This window comes from Colias eurytheme, chromosome 3, assembly GCF_061535395.1.
Source record: "Colias eurytheme isolate Ceu_HAF_F1 chromosome 3, ilColEury1 Martin Lab GWU primary, whole genome shotgun sequence".
NCBI lineage: Eukaryota > Metazoa > Arthropoda > Insecta > Lepidoptera > Pieridae > Colias > Colias eurytheme.
Genome location: NC_142982.1, coordinates 8,052,638 through 8,073,472, shown reverse-complemented (window position 1 = coordinate 8,073,472; position 20,835 = coordinate 8,052,638). Strand labels below are relative to the sequence as shown.

At 34.7% G+C, this 20,835-nt stretch overlaps 2 protein-coding genes across 3 annotated transcripts; one reads left to right on the top strand and one right to left on the bottom strand.

The window, feature by feature from the left end:
* Positions 1-482: 482 nt before the first annotated feature.
* On the bottom strand, positions 483-1,858 carry LOC149909774 (COMM domain-containing protein 2). The gene is made up of 5 exons (XM_090118124.1): positions 1,663-1,858; positions 1,508-1,585; positions 1,339-1,421; positions 1,015-1,188; positions 483-905 (listed from the first exon to the last, which is right to left on the bottom strand). Exons 1-5 carry the CDS (start codon positions 1,727-1,729, stop codon positions 591-593), a joined length of 717 nt encoding a protein of 238 aa, XP_089974250.1. The 5' UTR covers positions 1,730-1,858; the 3' UTR covers positions 483-590.
* Positions 1,859-2,556: 698 nt separating this feature from the next.
* On the top strand, positions 2,557-19,354 carry g (adaptor-related protein complex 3, delta 1 subunit-like garnet). Of its 2 annotated transcripts, none has more exons than XM_090119874.1 (19): positions 2,557-2,754; positions 2,862-2,957; positions 3,194-3,463; positions 4,374-4,503; positions 4,726-4,865; positions 5,498-5,571; positions 6,698-6,846; positions 7,130-7,275; positions 7,479-7,680; positions 8,530-8,701; positions 9,042-9,216; positions 9,695-9,882; positions 10,123-10,284; positions 10,833-10,974; positions 12,166-12,295; positions 12,438-12,560; positions 17,727-17,865; positions 18,426-18,808; positions 19,023-19,354. In XM_090119874.1, exons 1-19 carry the CDS (start codon positions 2,659-2,661, stop codon positions 19,091-19,093), a joined length of 2,988 nt encoding a protein of 995 aa, XP_089976000.1. In that variant the 5' UTR covers positions 2,557-2,658; the 3' UTR covers positions 19,094-19,354. The 2 variants fall into 2 exon arrangements, with proteins under 2 accessions (XP_089976000.1, XP_089975999.1); XM_090119873.1 differs by having other exon boundaries at positions 17,724-17,865.
* Positions 19,355-20,835: the final 1,481 nt, after the last annotated feature.

The window sequence follows — 20,835 nt, the reverse complement described above, 5'->3', positions numbered from 1 at the left end:
ATGTAATATAATATAAACCTCATCATCATCATCATCATCATCAGCCCATATACGTTCCCACTGCTGGGACACGGGCCTCCTATGAGGGTACAGGCCATAATCCACCACGCTGGCCAAGTGCGGGTTGGCGGATGACACATGTCGTCGAACTTTTGATTCTTCGACATGTCGGTTTCCTCACGATGTTTTCCTTCACCGTTCGAGCAGTGGTGATGTTACAACATGCGCAGATAAATTGAAAAATCAATTTATTTCCTGCGCGCTCGCCTGGTCTCGAACCCCGGACTTATCGATTCGAAGTCCGAGGTCTCACCACTGAGCCACCACTGCTAATATAATATAAACCTAATTACCTATAATATTATAATAAATGCCGAATTGATAGTGTAAAAACCATGAAATTATCTTCATCCAGACACTAAGAAAATGTTAATATTTTTTTTATTATAGGTAATATAGAAATAATGTTTATACTACACATATACTTAATTAAATACATTTATTAATGATACATTAGGATACAAGATACACATAGTTATATGTATTTAATTCTTATACTTATATTTTTCGTTACAAATAATAAGAATAATCTATAAAGCCCTTTGGATTTTCCGTACATGTTGACTTTTAGATTCATTTAAAGCCTCACTCAATCTGTTAGTGAGATGAACCAAATTGGGCAAATCACACTGCAGTAGAACATGTTTTATAATATTTTGACACTGACTTGCGGCTTTAGCCTCTTGTATTGTAGAATTGATGGCCATTTCTGGGACTGCTCCTGAACTAGCGTTGGACATACGGTTATGTATGTCTTTGCTCGGATCATAATCCTTGGGGGTGGATAGAACAAAATCCATGGTCACCATAGGCTTTATTTCTTCTTTACATTTTCTTGAAGCCATCTGCAAGTGAGTGTAAATAGTTTACAATGAGTAGGGTACAAAAAAGAAGAAATACAAAAGAAAGGCCAATATACTATGATACTGAATAAAACAAAAAATGAACATATACCTGTACTTCAAATCTCCAAGCCAAATCTTGATAGGCTGGATCACTTTGCTGAAGTAAATTTAGAGCAGAAGACAATTCAGCTTTCTTTGTAGTATAGAATTTTACTAAAATCTGTTGGTGTTCATCCGAAAACCCAGCTATAGCTAATGATGATTTAAAATTTTGCTCTGACAGCTGGAATATTAAAAGGGAGATTAGCTCTCTTGATGGACCAAAATCTTTTTTTATCAATACAACATAGAAATGTTGCTAAAAGGTTTTATTAAAGTTATGTTGTAACAATTGTGAATTATTCATATTATTTTCGTATTTGATAGTACTCACATTGTGTTTACATCCTTCTATTATAAGATGTGCTAATGCTTGTATCAAGTTATGAATATTGTTTGAAGAAGTTCCTAATTTATCTGTAAAGAAGATAAATTACATACCTAGGTTAATTGTTTAATAAACTAATAATAAAAATACAATCAACTTATAAAAATACACTTACCAGCAGCTAAAGAACATTTTTTCTCGTTTATTCCATTATTTAGATAGTCTACAGTTAATTTACAAAAATCCACCAGCACTGAAATATATATAACTTATTAATAATTAGAAAATTAAATAATTAAATTAGTTAATTATGCAGAACACATGTTTTACCCTGAGAGGAATGGTCATGTAATAAGCTGAGATGGTCTTTTTGAAGTTCACTAATAAATATGATCATGTTGGTTGTAGACGTTTACTCGTGCTTTTTACGCTGAGGTGGTTAACTTTGTCTATGTTTATTACCAATTAATTTAGATCTAATGGATATTGGATATTAGAAAAATATTTTGATTGTTATGATGAGGAATTTACACCGAGAATTTACATTTCAATTTTCAAATTCAAAATATGATTATGTCATTGTCATTTGTCAGTGTCAAATGTCAATTTAGCCCATATATTATTTTTCTATATAGCAACTATAATTATCAGATTTGAAATCACAGTTTGAAATCTAAAATTATTTTATAAACCTGGAAATTAAATATAATAATAAATTAAATAAAAATGACCTATACATTTCTATCCAAATATCAAGTCCAAGTGATAACTCATATCACAACTAAATACCTTTTTAAAACAAAGTTTCTTCGCGCAGTTTCTCTGCCCGCACTCTGCCCGGATGAATGTATAAAATCTGTAAAATAAGATAGGTAAGTAATAAATAAATGTTTATACCTTACCTTAAATTTAGATGGAATATTCATCCTTCTTCCAACTAATATTATAAACATGAAAATGTTTGGTTATTCTTTAACGAAAATCCGTATGAAATGGTTTAGAGAAATAAATAAGGTATAGCCTGGATTTATATAAACATAATATACTTGAGTAGAATATATTTACGGATTATTTTACATAATTAACGAATAAACAGCGAATTAATAAATTTTAGCGTTCTGAATTTTATAAAGTATTTAATAATATATTATAACTTAATTAAAACTACTATGAAAAAATAGCAACATTATACGCCAACATTGCAAGATCAGACGGATTGTCAATTCTAATTATTCTTTTTGACACCATCTACAATTCATGCAATTCTGAAATCGTTTTATTTATTTTAAGAATAAAAAGTGATGATCAGAAAAGAAAATTATCAACATGGCTTTAAAAAAGGTTAAGGGTAACTTTGAGAGAATGTTTGATAAAAATCTTACCGATTTAGTGCGTGGGATAAGAAATAACAAAGATAATGAGGTATTTATTTGTTTTCAGCAATTTGATGTATTACTTGTTTTCATAGATTATATTTTAATGCGTGAAATATTTCAAGAGTCTCATATTTACTGCTTGCTTGATTTTAGGCAAAATATATAGCACAATGTATGGAAGAAATCAAAGTGGAATTGCGGCAAGATAACATTGGGGTGAAAGCTAATGCCGTCGCTAAGTTAACATATGTAAGTACTACCTACTACCTACTACTTATATCGAATAGTGGGTGTATATTAAAATTTATACATATTAAATATTATATGATGTAACAGTTGCCAAATATTTTCAATAAATGAGTGATTTATGCTAATGTACTAATGTGTTCATTTATTTATACAGTATAATATGTGATAAAAAGATGTAAGAACATGTATAATTTTTTTCTTATTTATATATGACATATATTATTATTTCTTTTCAGCTACAAATGCTAGGATATGATATATCTTGGGCAATATTTAATATAATAGAAGTGATGAGTTCAAATAAATTTACTTTTAAAAGAATTGGATACTTAGCCGCAAGTCAATCATTCCATGCTGATTCAGAATTGCTTATGTTAACAACTAATATGATAAGGAAAGATCTTAACGCACAGAATCAATATGAAGCTGGGCTTGCATTGAGTGGACTTAGTTGTTTTATATCACACGATTTGGCAAGGGACTTAGCAAATGATATTATGACATTGGTAAGTTTTTTAAATTGTTTACAATCTCTTCTTTTCTGAGGTGTTTTTCTGTGAAGCATAAATTATATTTCTGTCTACTTAAAATGAGAAAAACAATACCAATTTGTTTTAATTTCTAATAAGAGACCAACTAGCAATCATATATTATAGTTTGTTTAGATCAGACATTGTTATATTCAATGATGTTTTGATACTATTTCTTTGAATGGAAATTCTTTGCCACCTTTAAAATGTACACCTTGTCCTACTTATTTACATAATATATAAAAAAAAGCAGTAAATGAGACTAAGCAGAAAGCTATTATATTATAATATTAATTTAAAACACAACATATTAAGGAGGTATCAATATGTTACAGTAAAAGTTCTTTATTCGCGGGCATTATGTTCCGTAAATGTGTCGCGAATAGAGAAACCGTGAATATGAAATGGTAATTTGTATGGGGTTATAGGGGATACGTTCCTGGGTGACGAAATAAGGAAGCAAATACATACAGAAATCAGTTTTATTGAAATTTTTGACTATACATATTTATTAATTACCATTTAATTAGGTATTATCTTCAGGTTTAGGCAATGGCTTGGCACTTTTTACTCGTTTTTTAGTCGACATTATAAATTCGTAGTTGTAGTTCAGGCGTTTACTAAGGATAACAATTGATTTTTATTTAGGTAAATACATATATGTAAGTACCGATGTACCGATTCGATCCGCGAATAAAGAATTTTGGGCCTCGAATATAGAAATTAGGTTGCATTTTTTCCATCCGCGAATAGTGAAACCGCGAATGAAGGAAGCGCGAATAAGGAACTTTGACTGTACTTCGACTATGGTGATCAATGAAATACCTAATTAACTTATAAAATGTTAGAAATATGCACTTAAATTCCTTATTAAAACATATTACAGATGAGTTCAACAAAACCATACCTTAGAATGAAAGCAGTTCTGATGATGTACAAGGTATTTTTAAGATACCCAGATGCGCTGAGGCCAGCATTTCCTAAACTAAAAGAGAAATTAGAAGATCCAGACCCTGGTGAGTCATAGTATAGAGGTGTTAAAGCATTTCTATGTATTCACAAATATTATGTTTTATATTGTTCATGTGTATGATGTGTATATTATGTGTGAAATTTGATAGTAAAAATTTTAAAATGGAAAATAATGTTATTCCACACTAGATGACCCATCATTCAAAGATGATATTAATAATAAATACTTATATAATTTTTTATCATTCAACAAATTCTTTTTTCAGGTGTACAGTCAGCAGCAGTCAATGTAGTGTGTGAATTAGCAAGAAAAAATCCAAAAAATTATTTATCCTTAGCTCCTGTGTTCTTTAAACTTATGACTACATCTACAAATAATTGGATGTTGATAAAAATAATCAAACTGGTATGTCCATATCAAATTATCACATAACAATTTCATGACTGGTGAACATTGCTAACAAATATGGCTTTGTTTTTGTGAAAACATTTCTTACTCTATTTTATAGGTATTTTATGTTACTGTTAATAATTAATAATATTTCCTTAACTTGTGAATTTTTCACAGTTTGGTTTAATGACACAGTATGAACCAGATATTGGAAGAAAAATAACTCAAAGCCTCATTGACCTAATTTGCAGGTACAATTAGCAGCCTACAAATCGAGTTTTTGCTAGCATCATCCACACACTCACACACTTGATTTTACATATTTCTCAAAGGGAATGTCACATTACAGACCTGCTTCAAACATTTTGCAAATAATATAGCAAGTCATTGTAATTTTACAGTTTTAAAATAAAAACTAAATAATACTCCATAAATTCTGTACATTTGGAACAAAGTGGAAATGATAAGCAAATTATTATCACACAAAATTGGCATGTAACACATTATTTTTTATTTTCGCTGGCAGTCACTCGAAGGGAGGGAAACAAAACATAATACAGATAGAAAACATCAGAATATGACATCATAAAATGTGCAGTTGCTCTTTCATAAGCTAGTCTTATGTAGTGACATTGTATTTGTTCCAGTTTGGTGCCTTAACCCCATTAGAGCCTCGACTTGGCAAGAAACTGATAGAACCATTAACTAATTTAATACATAGGTGAGTCGGAAATGCGATGATCCTTGATATAATCTGTGAATTTTGTTATTTTGGTCTCTATGGGGTAAAGGGAAGTAGAGATTTCGGAGGCTTTATGTATCGCTGGAATAGTCTACTAGGATGCTTTCACGGCTTTTTCTTGTTTGTGTGATTTACTGCTTTTGGATCATAGTCTTGTTTATACTAAACACTATTCATTTATATCTGCAGTACTGAGTACCTACACGTACAGTAATGGTAAAATATAACTAAAGGTATATTAAAATTTATTTAATTGAGACAAGAGTAACAAATTGGCACTTGCACTTGCAATATTAATTTTTTTTTGTTGTTATTCGAAGTCACATGGGCACATATGTATCAATAATATAAATAAAGTATAAACTGAATCATTAAATGTATAACATTATATCAAATCGAAACTGTTTGCAAGTTATTTTGCTAGCTCTATATTTACACTTTTAAATTTTTTTTAATTAGTGATATAAGAGTTTAGATATACCTTTATGATTCAGTATTTACAGTTATTGCTTAAATTCAAATAAATATACACATTACTCGTACATGCTAAAATAATTATAAGCACATTAATTGTTAGAGCTATTATATTCAAAACAATGTATTTCATATAAAATTATAATGTTTTTTATGTAAATGTCAAATATATATATGTATTTAGATTCGCGTGATTAGGTATTTCGAAATATCGTAAGAACAATTCAATAGAAAAATTACAGTATGCATAATAATACACTTTTTTCTAAAACCATACATTATTAACCTTTAGTAATTGTAATTAGTAGATATCTATAAAAGAATTAGTGAAAGGCCTCAGTCTATTCACATCTTGGACGAATCGTCATTAGTTTATGTCCAGTATATACAATTGAGATCATTTTTTCTTCAAATAGTAATATTTCAAACTTTAACTTATTATCCAAAAAAAGATTGATTGTATAACTTCTCCGAAATTGGCGTTTCTTAATACACCAGATATTACCAAACCACAGCGTCTTTTTGTGGATTTATCCGTTGCTTTTAGAAAAGAACCAAACAAAATGACGATACGTCTGTGTGAATGAGCCCTAATAAAGAGTGTACGTCAATAGTGTGTTTTATAATGTAGTACATCGGCGATGTCGTTGCTGTACGAGTGTATAAACACGGTGATCGCTGTGCTGATCAGCATCAGCAGCGGGATGCCGGGCCACGCCGCCTCCGTGCAACTCTGTGTTCAGAAACTAAGAATACTCATAGAGGATAGTGATCAGAACTGTGAGTCACTATCTCTTTACTTATTATAATGTACACACATATAACACATTCGTTTTAGTGCATAGTTGTGGTAATTTAGATTTTATACTATACATTGACACTGGTGGTAAGATATGCTTGACGTTTTGAGGACAAGGATTAAGGAATCACTGTGGGTTGGATTTTAGAGTTGATTTAACTGGATATGTTGTACAGATTGAATTTGGCTTATCTATACTATGATTGCTTTATTGAAATCGGTGACAATATTTCTTGTAATTTAATACTGTGTTTGAAATTGCAGTAAAATATTTGGGTCTACTGGCCATGTCGCGGATACTCAAATCTCACCCGAAGTCTGTACAACAACACAAGGACTTAGTACTTGCTTGCCTCGACGACAAAGATGAATCCATTAGATTGAGAGCATTAGGACTTTTATATGGCATGGTAAGTAATTAATTGAGAATGAATATCTACAAAATCAAGGAAGAACCTTTGTCTGCAGTACTACCTCAAACATTATTTATTGATGATAAAGTAGGTATCAACAAAGTAGAACAAAAATATTTAACATTTTGAGCTGTTAATATTCTCCATTCGTAATTATGACATACGCACAAAAAATAAATTTAACCATATAAAAAATGTAGGTATCGAAAAAGAACCTGATGGAGATAGTGAAGAAGCTGATGGTGCACATGGAGCGCGCGGAGGGCACGCTCTACCGGGACGAGCTGCTCACGCGCATGATCGAGATCTGCGCGCAGAACAGCTACCAGCACGTGGTCGACTTCGAGTGGTACATCACGGTGCTCGCTGAGCTCACCGAGATGGAGACCAGCGCCAAGCATGGTGAGTTAGGAGATACACAATGAATAGAAATACAAAAAAAATAATAATCAATTTATTGAATCTATGTGCATGTACTCGCGCCACATAGGGCACAAACAATACGCCAATAATAATGCAAGGCAATGCAATAAACAAAAGGCAATTAGATAGTTTATAAATCAAGTTGTTGAGTAGCCTCATTCTTCTAAATTAAAGGTTTGATCCAATTGTGAACTGTGAACAAATTTATGTCTGGCAAGTTCCAAAAAAATTGTGAATTTGCCAGACATAAATTTGGTATTGAGATAAAGATTCTTCATTACGTATACACTTCAGGATTACTGGTTCAAAAAAACTTTCTTGTATTATGTAATAACTGTTTATTTATTTTTAATTAAAAACCAAACAGAATCTTAATAAATTTGATATATATATTCTTTGACGTGACAACGTCTTATAATTCGATAGAGCCGGTTGCACGCACGAAAAAACATGACTCATGCGGCGTTACCTCGCTCTGAGGCGTTCCATGTAAGGCTTGAAGTGCAAGCGAGAACGCGGAACGATCGACAAAGAAGCACAATCGGACGTTGTCACGTTCAACTATCGTCAGTAAACCGACTTTACAGACAACCAATTTTTACACGCTTTAAATTAGCTTCACCTGTATGTTTGTTTGTTTGTAACCAACTTCTTTGGGCGCGATTTTGACCCACTTTAAACGGCCAGATTTCGTTCAAACTTTGTAGATTTATTGAGGACCGATGACAATACACTAATTTGATAAGATTTTCCTTTTTTTTAGTTCGGTTTCTATAAAAAGCGTGTTTTTTAGTTTTTTTTAACTATTATTATTGATGTTTATTGCAGGGTGCATGATAGCGGCTCAGCTGACGGAGGTGGGCGCGCGCGTGGCGGACGTGCGGCAGTTCGCGGCGCGCGAGTGCAGCGCGCTGTGCGCGCGCGCAGCCGCCGCGCCGCCCGGCGCCGCCTCGCGGGAGGTGCTGTACGCCGCCGCGTACGTGCTGTCCGAGTATTGCACGTGAGTATGCACGTGTTATACGAGTATATCTTGATAATGTTGCTTGTTCCCATGGAAATGCCTCTTGGTAGGCCATCTCTACAGAAAACCGTTTGCAGGTGTTGTAGGAGGTAAAGTTATTTTTATTAAACTTGTTTTTCATTAATTTTATATTGCATTTTAGTTACTTCTAAGTGATGCATATTATCCAATTACTAATAGCACTGATAATAATTGATAACACTTTGTAAACATTATATTTTTGTCTCTGAGTAAAACCAACAAATACTATTATAAATTTTTTTTGTGTATTAAAAAAATGTTAAATAGGTGTATAATTTATGTAATATTTCCAATATAGGGAGGAGTCAGTGATGCGCGAGTCGATCCCGGCGGTGCTTGTGTGCGCACGTGCGCACGCGCACGGGTCGGGCGGCATGCGCGCGCGGGCCGTGTGCGTGCACGCCGCGCTCAAGCTGCTGGCCAAGCTGCTGCTGCTGTACGAGCAGAGCGGGAGACGGGAGGAGGCGGTTAATGTGAGTTTTATAGTGTTTTTTATATGCGAAGTTTTTTTGTTTACTTCAAGTAAAACTTCTTTAGGCGCGCTGAGAGTTAAATTTCAGGTCGCGTTATGGCAATACCGTCTTTGAATCTTGCCAAAGAAGTTTTACTTCAGACACGTGTGCTTAGCGCACACGCTCTTTTTTTTAAATTTTCCTCTAGCTGTGTGTTTTCATGTCAAAAGTTTACCTAGAATTATTATGTATATCAGTTAAGTTTGATTAAAAAAAAACACCACGTATATGCGCTGTTACATTATTGCGCATTGAAAGACATATTTCTTTTTTTGCAATATCAAAAAAAGCTATCTGAGAAGATAAACTCCACTCAATGACATGACCGCTAGTCCCACAAACGTTAGTTAAAGATTCAAGCGCAGCTTATTAAAATGTAAGTAACTACAAATTACTTCTGTATTTTTTTATGTAAAAAAATTCTAATTTCTCTTTGTAGATTATCCAAGAGACGCTATCCGGTCTCAAGCCGCTACTCTGCAGCGAGGACATGGAAGTCCAGGAGCGGGCTCACAACGCGACAGCATTACTGTCCCTAGTACTGGCGCGAATCGATCCGGATAGTTGCTTGCCCGATATCACTGTGAAGGACGCAGTTGTTACTGACACGCTCGTGCAGCATGAGAGGTGAGGGTTTTTCTTAAAAAAGGATTAAAAATAGACCGGGAGATCAAAAAAATGTGAAAAATTAGGAATTTGCGATTCCTATTAATTTTGTAGTAGTGAATTATTATTTTTAGAAGCCCCCACAATACAATATTAAGATATTCTGTTAAGTACACGATATTGGTGTGTGCCATACATATTGTCTGAATTTGTTGTATCAAAAGGTTACAATGAATGTTCTAAATTCGTATAATATTTCAGCAATGGATTGGATGAAGAGGCCACTGTTGAAGAATTACTCAATGGCGAGAAGGCATCGAGCAACTTCAGTGGTGGTATGATTGAGGAGTTGGCGAGCTTGTTCGAAGGCGAGCTCAAACCTGTCGCACCCAAAGCGCAGAAGAAAGTGCCCATGCCTGCCGAGTGAGTTAACTAAATATGTAAAAACTAATAGTTCAATATAAAAACGGAGGTTTTCAATTTAACTGTATTATTTTGTGTCTCAGATCTTTTGATGGGGTGAACTAATTATGATGTTCCGTTTTTTATTTAAAAGCTGGTGAATTCCGGCTTGTCCTATTTAAACATTTTCTATTTCGGATAATTTGAATGTGTTTTAGTTTTTTGGTTCTTTGATTTCACTTTTTCAAAGCATGCAGAATGTGTGAGCAGGCGCTGGTTTTGGTGAAATAAAAGGCCCACACAAAACTTTTAATGAACTGTATTTGTTATAATTAATTTTTTATAAGGCTTAGTTAACGTGTGCAGCGGTGCACGTCTTATGCGAGACTGACTTCTGATCATTATTTCTCTTTCACTCTCTTATGTTTTATACAGAATGTTGTGGGTGGATCTGAATTGATGGCATTTTTGGTGGAAATTGGAAGTTGTGCATAGCTTTATGTTTTTTTTTTCTATTTTTTATTTGCTTATTTTGCCTACATATTATTTATTTTTTTCCCCATATGCAGGCTGGACCTCGATCAGTGGCTGGCCCACTCGCGCTGGTCGTCGGAGAGCTCGAGCTCGGAGGACGAGGGCGCTGCTCTGTTCGCCGCGCCGCAGCCCGACGCGCGACCCGTCACGCACCTCACGCCCGACGAGCTGCTTATGGTACCTATACACCAAGAAGCTTATATCTAATACACTGGAGATTTCAGTATGAACATTAACTTGTAACAAGAAAATATGACATGGAATGACGCCTGTATCTTTTTTATCCCTTTCACAACTTGGCAAGTTGGGCGTGAAAGGGATAAAACATACAGGCGTCATTCAAGGTCATATTTTCTTGGTACAAGTTAATGTTCATACTGAAATCTCCAGTTTATTAGATATAAGCTTCTTGGTATACACTATACACACAGGCAAATTGTATTAGTTCGTCATTTACGTTTGTTAATTTGTAATATGCTGAGAATTTTTTCCAAGCATCCACAAAAAGACGAAGAAAGTTTGTAAACGGCGTAATAATACAATTTGTCTTATACAATACACGCACACAGATAGATAACACGCACGTGCGCAAACATGCATAAACTACACACGCACGCGCAGACACGCTCACATAATACACGCGCGCGTACACAGATGCATACCCCAAACTAGCGCGCGCATCTACATAAATACACAAAACACGCTATCTTCCCATATGCATACACCGCACATTCACATATACACGTAAGACACGCACACTCGCATATTATGAACGTAAACACCACACACGCACGCACACTCATTCATATGCATAAATTCCTCATGCACACACTAGCGATCTCATACGCGTGTCAACGTATGCATACGCATAACACACGCACTTGTCCGTACTCACGTACGTACGTAAACACAATCGCGCATTCAACTTCACCTATACTAATTATTATTTACCTTCCTAGTCAAACAAGTAAGTCAGGATTGCACGGAGGTACTGAATGTGTATGCATGCATCTACATAATCTAATATCAGAACTTTTTTTTTTTTAATCTTTTTTTATTAAGGGATTTTTGTCCGAAAGGACAATGACAATCCCATCGTACCTTGTATACAAATATTTAACACTTAATGAACTAACTATATTTTAAATTTAAAGTTGAATAGCATTCTAGCTGCATCAGAGTGTGGTGCAGCTAGAATGCTATGATATGCACCAACATTCATAATATCAGAACTGTAATTAACTATTACAATAAGAGATAAATTGAATTATTTTCAACCAGTAGGGAATATGATAGTTTCTATAAAAATTAAAAGAAAATCCTTTCCATATTAAAATTCAGCATTATAAAAATTAAATTAATGCGCAGCTTCGGGAGGCACGCAAGCAAGAACAAGCGAACAACCCGCATTATCTTAAAGATGACTCGCCGCGCTCCTACCAGCAAGATGATATTCCCATCGCGGAGATTGCTCTGGAGGTGCCCTTGCAAATACAATGTGAGTGTAATGTCATTATTTTTTTGTCTATATTTTCTCGATAAGAAGTAATATTTTCAAATATTGTATAGTTACACAGGCTTCCAGGTACCTTCCAAATTTTGTGTAAAATTATTAAATTGATGGCATTTTATATTTTCAGCAAAGAGATCTGATAAGTACTTAATATCGAGAGAAAGCTCCAAGAAGGCGAAGAAAGAGAAGCGGCCCTCGAAGAAACGGAAGAGCAAGACTGAAAGACATTCCACTGAATCTGATAGCGATGGTGCGTTTTCTTTTTTTTTTATAAAAAAATCAATAGTAAACTGTGGCAACATTTTACCTTGTTAAATACGCTCGTACAATAACTTCAAATTATTATTAAAATTCTATCAGTATTAAGTTTATAGTGTGTGATTTGTGAAATATATCTCACAAGGAAGCTGTGGTATTGTTATCTCAACTTTACTTTCATTTTATCAACTAGAAATAGCAAAATACAATACCGAATTTTATACCCTCAAACAACGCACAGCGCTAAATACCCGCAATCAACCAAGATTTTACATGTCAAAATCAATTGACAACGTCAAACTTCATTTTTGCTAAGACGTAGAGTTGCCAGCTTCAGAAAATTTACCAAGATTACGGGAAATTAAAAACAATGAATATATGTAGTAAGTGTAACAAGCAAGTTAAGACAAACGATCTTAAAATTTGTTCCAAGTGCAATTCCACGTACCATTTCCAGTGCCTGGGCATTCCTGCAGATAACTTTTCTAAAGAATCTAAATCCTACAAGGCCAATTGGAAGTGCTCAGAGTGTAAATCTACAGACAAACGGGGTGGTAACTCCAATTCTCCTCACCGTCCAGTAGGACTAACTTCACCCGCTGCTGATTGCGAAGACCTCAAACAGTACATCGACAAAAAACTCGACGAATCTTTATCGCGTCTTCTCAGAGATATAAGGCGAGATTTTGCTGAGGAAAACTCTGGCACACGCAGTATAATACAGGAGCTCACAGATAGTGTAAATTTCATGTCATCGAAGTGTGACGAGCTCAAAGCTGACCTGGACGTAAAGACCAAGAAGATAGGAAACTTGGAATTGGAGAACTCTTCATTACGATCACAAGTAACTGATTTGAGTGCTAAGCTGAATCAACTTGAACAACAATCGAGAGATTGTAATCTAGAAATTCAGAACGTTCCAGAATTTAAAGCAGAAAACCTTAAAACAACTATTCAGCAGCTTGTTGCTACAGTGGGCTGCGTGCTACCGGAAAACGAGTTAATAAACTATCATCGTGTCGCAAAAATTAACCAAACATCAAACCGACCTAGGTCGATTATAGTCAAACTCCCCAGTCCTCTGGTTCGGGATAAAATACTTGCAGCCGTTAAGACGTTCAACAGGACTCATCAGGACAATAAACTTAACTCATCTCATTTGGGCCTCGCCGGGGAACAGAAACCTGTGTACGTTTGTGAACATCTATCACCTACAAACAAACAATTACACGCAGCGGCTCGTAAAGTGTCCAAGGACAAAAACGTTCAATTTGTGTGGGTCAGAAACGGCCGTATTTATATGAGGAAGGACATAACGTCCAAAAGCTTTGTGGTTAAGGATTTAGACTTTCTGAATTCCCTTAAATTCGATTAGTTTTTTGCTGAATGGTTATAAACGATTGTACTAAAATAAAAATTACATACCAAAATGTAAGAGGTCTTCGGACTAAAACAGAAGAACTTTTTACAAATGTTTTAAAACAAAATGCTGATATTGTTATTTTCACGGAGACTTGGCTGAATGACTCGGTTTTCGATCGCGAACTTTTTGACAATAGATACACGGTATTCAGAAGGGACCGAAGCTCCTCTGATTCTAAGAAAATCTCTGGAGGTGGTGTACTTGTAGCTGTCCTAAATAAGTTCCAGCCAATTCGTAAGCTGCAATGGGAATCCTCAATCGAAGACCTATGGCTAGCTGTTAAGCTGAAACAAGGCAATTCCATCGTCCCCCTATTTATTTGCGCAGTATACCTCCCTCCTCCTATCTCTTTAACTAATTTAAATAACTTCACCTCAAACTTAAACAATATTGTTCAGCATAAACTACCGAAGAAATCGGTGATCTTGTTGGCGGGTGATTTTAATCTGCCTCACATCCAATGGAAATTAGATACAAACAAAGATCTAGTCCCAACCTGCTCGTCAAATCCAATCGACAATCTGCTAATTGACACCCTTTCATTCAATAGTCTCCACCAAATAAATCCTGTCACAAACATTAATGACCGCACGCTAGATCTTATTGTCACTAACGCAAAAGACTCATCTCAAGTTACGATCAATCCATTCCCCCTAGTAAAAATTGATAATCATCACCCTCCTTTAGACATACATATCAAACTAAAAAACTACAAACCACCCAAAATTAATAAGTTTCCTAGCCTCAATTTTTCTAAGGCAGACTACAATAAAATCAATGAGGAATTAGATAAAATATGTTGGGATAGCTATTTTAAATCTAAACAAACAGTTGACGAAACAGTTGATACATTCTATAGTATTATAACTCCCATAATAACAAAATACACGCCCTTACGACCAAAAAATAACAAGAACTATCCCTTTTGGTTCAGTCGGTCATTAATTAAATGCCTAAACGAAAAGTCAAAGTATCATAACAGGTACAAAAAATACTCTAATCCAATGGACCTGGTTACTTTTCAAATGTTACGTGACCGTTGCCAAAAAATGCTACTGACATGTATTAATAGACTTAAATCTGAGGCAAAGGCTCAAATAAAAAAAGACCCGAAATACTTCTGGTCTTTTATAAAATCCTTAAGATCAAATAGTAGGGACATTCCTGATGAAATGTATCTTGACGACCGAAACGTTCAAGGTGGGCACAATATCTGTAATCTCTTTTCTGAATACTTCCACTCCATATACAATAGTAAACTTGCACCCCATTCAGTAGATTTCGCTATGACACCCTTCACTAACAATGGATCTCTCGGCTCTTGCAACATCTCTGAAACTGAAATCTACAAATCACTTCAAGGAATAGACATTAACAAGGGACCAGGCCCAGACGGAATCGCTCCCCTGTTCTTAAAAACTTGTTCTGCGCAACTCACAAAGCCTCTGTACCACATCTACAATAAATCTATCTCCCTCGGCCATTTTCCGACTAAATGGAAAATTGCACACATCACTCCAATACACAAAAAAGGTGATCAGAGTGATGTTAAGAATTATAGGCCGATATCAATACTGTCAGCCATGGGTAAACTGTTCGAATCCATAATTTACAACAGATTTTATTTTCATCTCAAACCTCTGTTTGACCCCTGTCAACACGGTTTTCTTCCGGGGCGTTCAACCATGTCTAATCTTTTGGAATACGTCAGCGACATCAATGAAGAGCTCGAAAAACAAAATGAAATTCATGCTATCTACACCGATTTCTCCAAGGCATTTGACATGGTTGATCATAGCCTTCTTGTCCAAAAATTGTACCACGCAGGTATTTGCGGCTCTCTGCTCAGATGGTGCGAATCATATCTTCGTAATAGGTCCCAATTAGTTGTACTCAGAGGTTACAAGTCAGTCGCTCGACCATTACCCTCAGGTGTACCTCAAGGCTCTCACCTCGGTCCACTCTTTTTTCTACTATACGTTAACGACCTAGGTGCCAACATTACGTCTAAGTACCAAATGTTCGCCGACGATCTCAAATTGTATAGGGTAATAAAAAACCATGAAGATACTTTAGCATTACAAAACGATATCAACAGCATTACATTATGGTGCGCAAAAAATAACATGTTCCTTAACGTATCTAAGTGTTATCATATAAAATTCACAAGGAAACGTAATCCACTTCATATAACTTACTCTATTGATAACATTCCAATCGGTGAAGTCACGAACATTCGCGATCTCGGTGTTGTGGTGGACACAAAAGTCGACTTTCGCGAGCACATAGACTCGTTAGCAACAAGGGCCGCACGCCTTTCTGGATTCATCATTAGACAGAGCAAATTCTTTAATGACTCTGAAGTACCAGTATTGCTTTTTAATTGCTACGTACGATCTCTCCTCGAATACTGTAGCCCTGTGTGGAATCCTACTTATGCCGTACACATACAGCGGTTGGAACGGATTCAGAAACAATTCCTGTACCACCTAACTTTCACTCACAATCTTTGCCGTAACCTAACGTCTTATTCTTCTAGACTTATGCACTTTAAAATGAAATCGCTTGAAAGCAGACGGACCCTTTCTGATATCGTGTTTCTATTAGGAAAAATTAGCATACATGTACCAAGGCCATTCAGCCGTCCCACTAACATGAAAACGTTTAGTCTTCCCTTTTGTCGTACAAACTACGCTCAACACTCGTCATTGCACCGCATGTGTTCAGCTTACAACGAAAAAGTTTGTAATAACGTCGATATATTTAGCGCATCCCTAAATTCATTTAAAAAATTAGTTTCCAAAATTGCATAAATATTGTATTTAAATTGATCCATAATGTTATTTTTCTAAATTATGTTAATATTGTAATAATGTAAATATGTATTCGCGTACTTATTATTGCAGGCTGTGTTCACCTCTAGAAGGTCTAGCACCTATTACTTGTGATGTATCATAGAATAACCATATCTATTTTTGTAGTGCTATGTCCAGTTTGGTGGACCTAATAAAAAAAAAAAAAAAAAAAAAAAAAAAAAAAATAGTAATTAGTTTTGAGTGACCATTGTCTAGTGTTCTACACGTCTGTTATCACATTTATTCCATTGTGGACTTTATTTCAATGAAATGTCGATGATTTTAAAGGGATTTAAAATTTAATGTTGCATTCTTCTAGATCATTAAACTGTTTTAAAACCTATGTCTCTTTGTATGCTTAAATCTTTTAAACTACGCAACGGATTATGATGCGTTTTTTAATAGATAAAGTGATTTAAGAGGAAGGTTTTAGTATATAATTTATTAGGTTTTAGACAAAGCGGGCGATGCCGCGGGCGGTAAGTTAGTTATTGAATAGAACATGAATATGGAAGAGAGATTTCGAAGTATCTCTTTTAAATACACAGTTAATTATCATTGAGTTACACGTACTACGTACTAGAGAGGACATCTCTACTTGAGTTGAGTAACATGAGTTAGAGTCAATCGTCTCAAACTCAATTTTTTTTGTAACATTGATTGGTTTTAATAATTGATAAGTTTATTCATATTTTTTTAATAAGATAAACAATATTTATTTGTTACATTGATTGGTTTTAATTTATAAGTAATAAGAGGCAGAATATCTACAAAGTGTATGACTCACTAGCCGCCCCGCGCTGCCGCGCTTGTCGCACAGATTTTGTTCGTGATGCCCTCTCTATTAACGATACCTCTATGTCAATTATTATGTTAGCAGAGGGTTCAGAAGCGCGTTCGCAGCGGCGCCCCGCGGTGGAGACGGGCGGCGAGCTGCCGGAGGGCGCGGCGCCGTCGGACGACGAGCCGGCCCCGCCGCACGACGACCCGCACCGCGCGCTAGACCTCGACCTCGACGGGTGAGTGCACACACATACATACATACAGCTAGCGATATACTATACACCACAGTAAAGCCTAACGGCCATCCCGCGGGGATATAGACGGGAGAAGAGTTGTTTTAGTCGGTAAGGACCATGAGACCATGATCGAGACCGACCAGGTCGCAGATCTTGACCTGAGGTACTTAACAGTATTTTTTCCCTCTATAATAAAAAACAAATACTATACACCTACACTTGTATTCAGAATTCACTACGAATTCTGAATACATACATGTATGGTGAACACATTACACATAAGGTAGTGAACAGTGAACACGTACACATACTGCGCTAGTAAACACGTCCTACGCTCTAGTAGTGAATAGGGACCAAGTACACATAACACGCTCGATGTGCACCACACACACACACTTCTATAAGTTATGACCATTAAATGCACGGTTAAATACGCAGTACACTCGCGCAGGGAGGTGCTAGAAACGCATTATGTTACACGCGTACTTAAAGTTAACATTTTTACATTACCAAATAGGTATTCCTGAATACAAATTTATAACGAATTGTTTCGATTACAGACCTTTACGTGAGGAGGAAATGCTCGTGACCAGGGTAAAGCAGTACCCGCAACCAGGAGGCGAATTACTGGAAAGCGATCTTAAGAAAAAAGACAAGAAAAAGAAGTCTTCCGACAAAAAATCCACCGAAAAAACCACCAAGAAGAAGAAGTCTAAGTCGTCGAAATATGACAAGGAGGAGAATCTAATTATTCCAGAACTGAACACAAACAATACAACAGAGGATTTACTTATAAATAGTAATTTAAGTGACACAAATGACGTCAATAGTGGTGCCGGAGACATAGAGCCGGAAAAACAGGTGAAAAATAAGACTGAAAAACATAAGAAGTCTAAGAAAGACGCAAAGGACAAGGATTCAAAGAAAAAGAAATCGAAGAAAGGTAAGTTTTTTTAAAACAAATTTAACAATTAAAAAAAAATCAGTATTAAAATGGTCTACTGTACATGTAGTATACAATATCAAAACGATTTTCAACATAACAGCTTTTACTACCTTACAAATGATTTTATTCAGTGCAACTGGTAATAATTACTCAGATTATTTTTAACATACCTATAAAACTTACAAATCTAACCGTAATTTTCTTGTTCCAGATAAACACGAAACAAAATTAGGATATGAGGAAGCGTTGGGGATTTCTACGCCCAGTAAAGAAGTTATATAGTGCTTAGCATAATATAATGTACCTTTGAATCCATGTCACATGCTGTCTCAGTGCAATTGTTTATTTGAACAATTAGTTGTATAATTTCATATATTTTATAAGAATTATTCTAATTCATCTTAAAGGAAATGAAGTCCACTAAACGTATATTGCTATAAATGTTTAGACTTATATGTATAATCATGTACAGTTATGAAAGATTAATAAGATTTATTAAAAGCGATTCGTTTACTTTTAAATAAAGCTAATTTCTTCATGTTCTCTTGTTGTTTCATTTTGATGTCAAATACGTTACATGTAAATTAACTCGTCCTTAAAAATTTAATAAAATGACTCTTGCTAAATATGAAATAAAACGAGGTCATTACTTCGTTTCTCTCGTATATTCTAAAATATGTATTAAATTAACACCTGTACTTGGCGTTAACTACGTCCGCGTCACTATAAGAAGTTCCTGATGCATTATGTTATCACAAAAAATCGTTCAATAATAGAACGGAGTGTGGTTACAACCATATAAACCATTATAACACAATTAACGCAAAAATATTGAATCGGAAAATAAAACAAAGAACTGCTATGGAAATAAACATTTTATTATAAAAAAAACAAGACACGACTTCAAAAATAAATAATTTTTGAATACAAATTATCTGAGCTGAAAAAAGTATAATAATGCAAGCAGAAAGATTAATAAGAATCGTAAAATTATTAGTCTAATTTCCATTCCCTGTTTCGCTTCATTTACTCAACGAAATTCAAAACTCCAAAAATATTATTTACAAAATTCTTAAATTGACAATTCCCTAAAATTTGTTCAACTGGATTTAGCTTTTACGATAAATTCGTTTCTTTTCCTTTATTCTATTTTCAAGTCCAGTAAAAGTTATTAATTCGTTATTTATTCTTCCTTTTGCGTCTCCCATGCGCCGCGCAGCAACTCCCACCGCTCGCGCCGCCATCACCTCCGCTCGATTTCGTGTTTATCATTTTAATTGCTACCTAAACAGTTATATACAAAATGAAGCAATAGGTTTTTACTAAGTTCATTGAAAATATACGTTATAGTAATGCATTAGTGAGTGCAGAATAATCTACCAAACCTGGTGTAAATGGGCATAATATAAGAATAATTTATTGTATAAATTCTCATTTCGATTGCAAAAGTAGTAATCAATTCTGTATTATGTGCAAATTGGAATAGAATCAACTTGGCTCCAAATTGTAATTTCTGTTAATACAAACCAGCTCATATTATGTTAATTTTACCAATAAAGTTTGTAATTAAATTGATATGATTCAGGCAATATAAAATAAACCGTTATTGATATGCCAAGTTTTTTAAGTTAATCATATATTTTTTTATTAGACATTTGATACATAATAGTATCTGTCAATAACATTCCTATTCCTTGTTCGACCGTACAGTTAGTGGGTAATTTAGGTCGATCAAGTTTTTCGTCTACTATATTATATTTTATCAACTTCTACGTTATTGCTTATTTTAATCAACTCAAACGAAATAGATCCAATTATATGTATAGTTGATATCAGTCATCAGAAGGTACATGCTACCAATTGATTAATAATCAAGGCAACAATCAATGAATCCTTTTAAATACTTAAAAGATCAATAACTACTAATCGCTCCTAACGATTTCACAATTTATGCTACCTACATACATTCAACAAATACTGAATACATGAATTACAAACTAAAATCTAGGGTGAATAAATAAAAT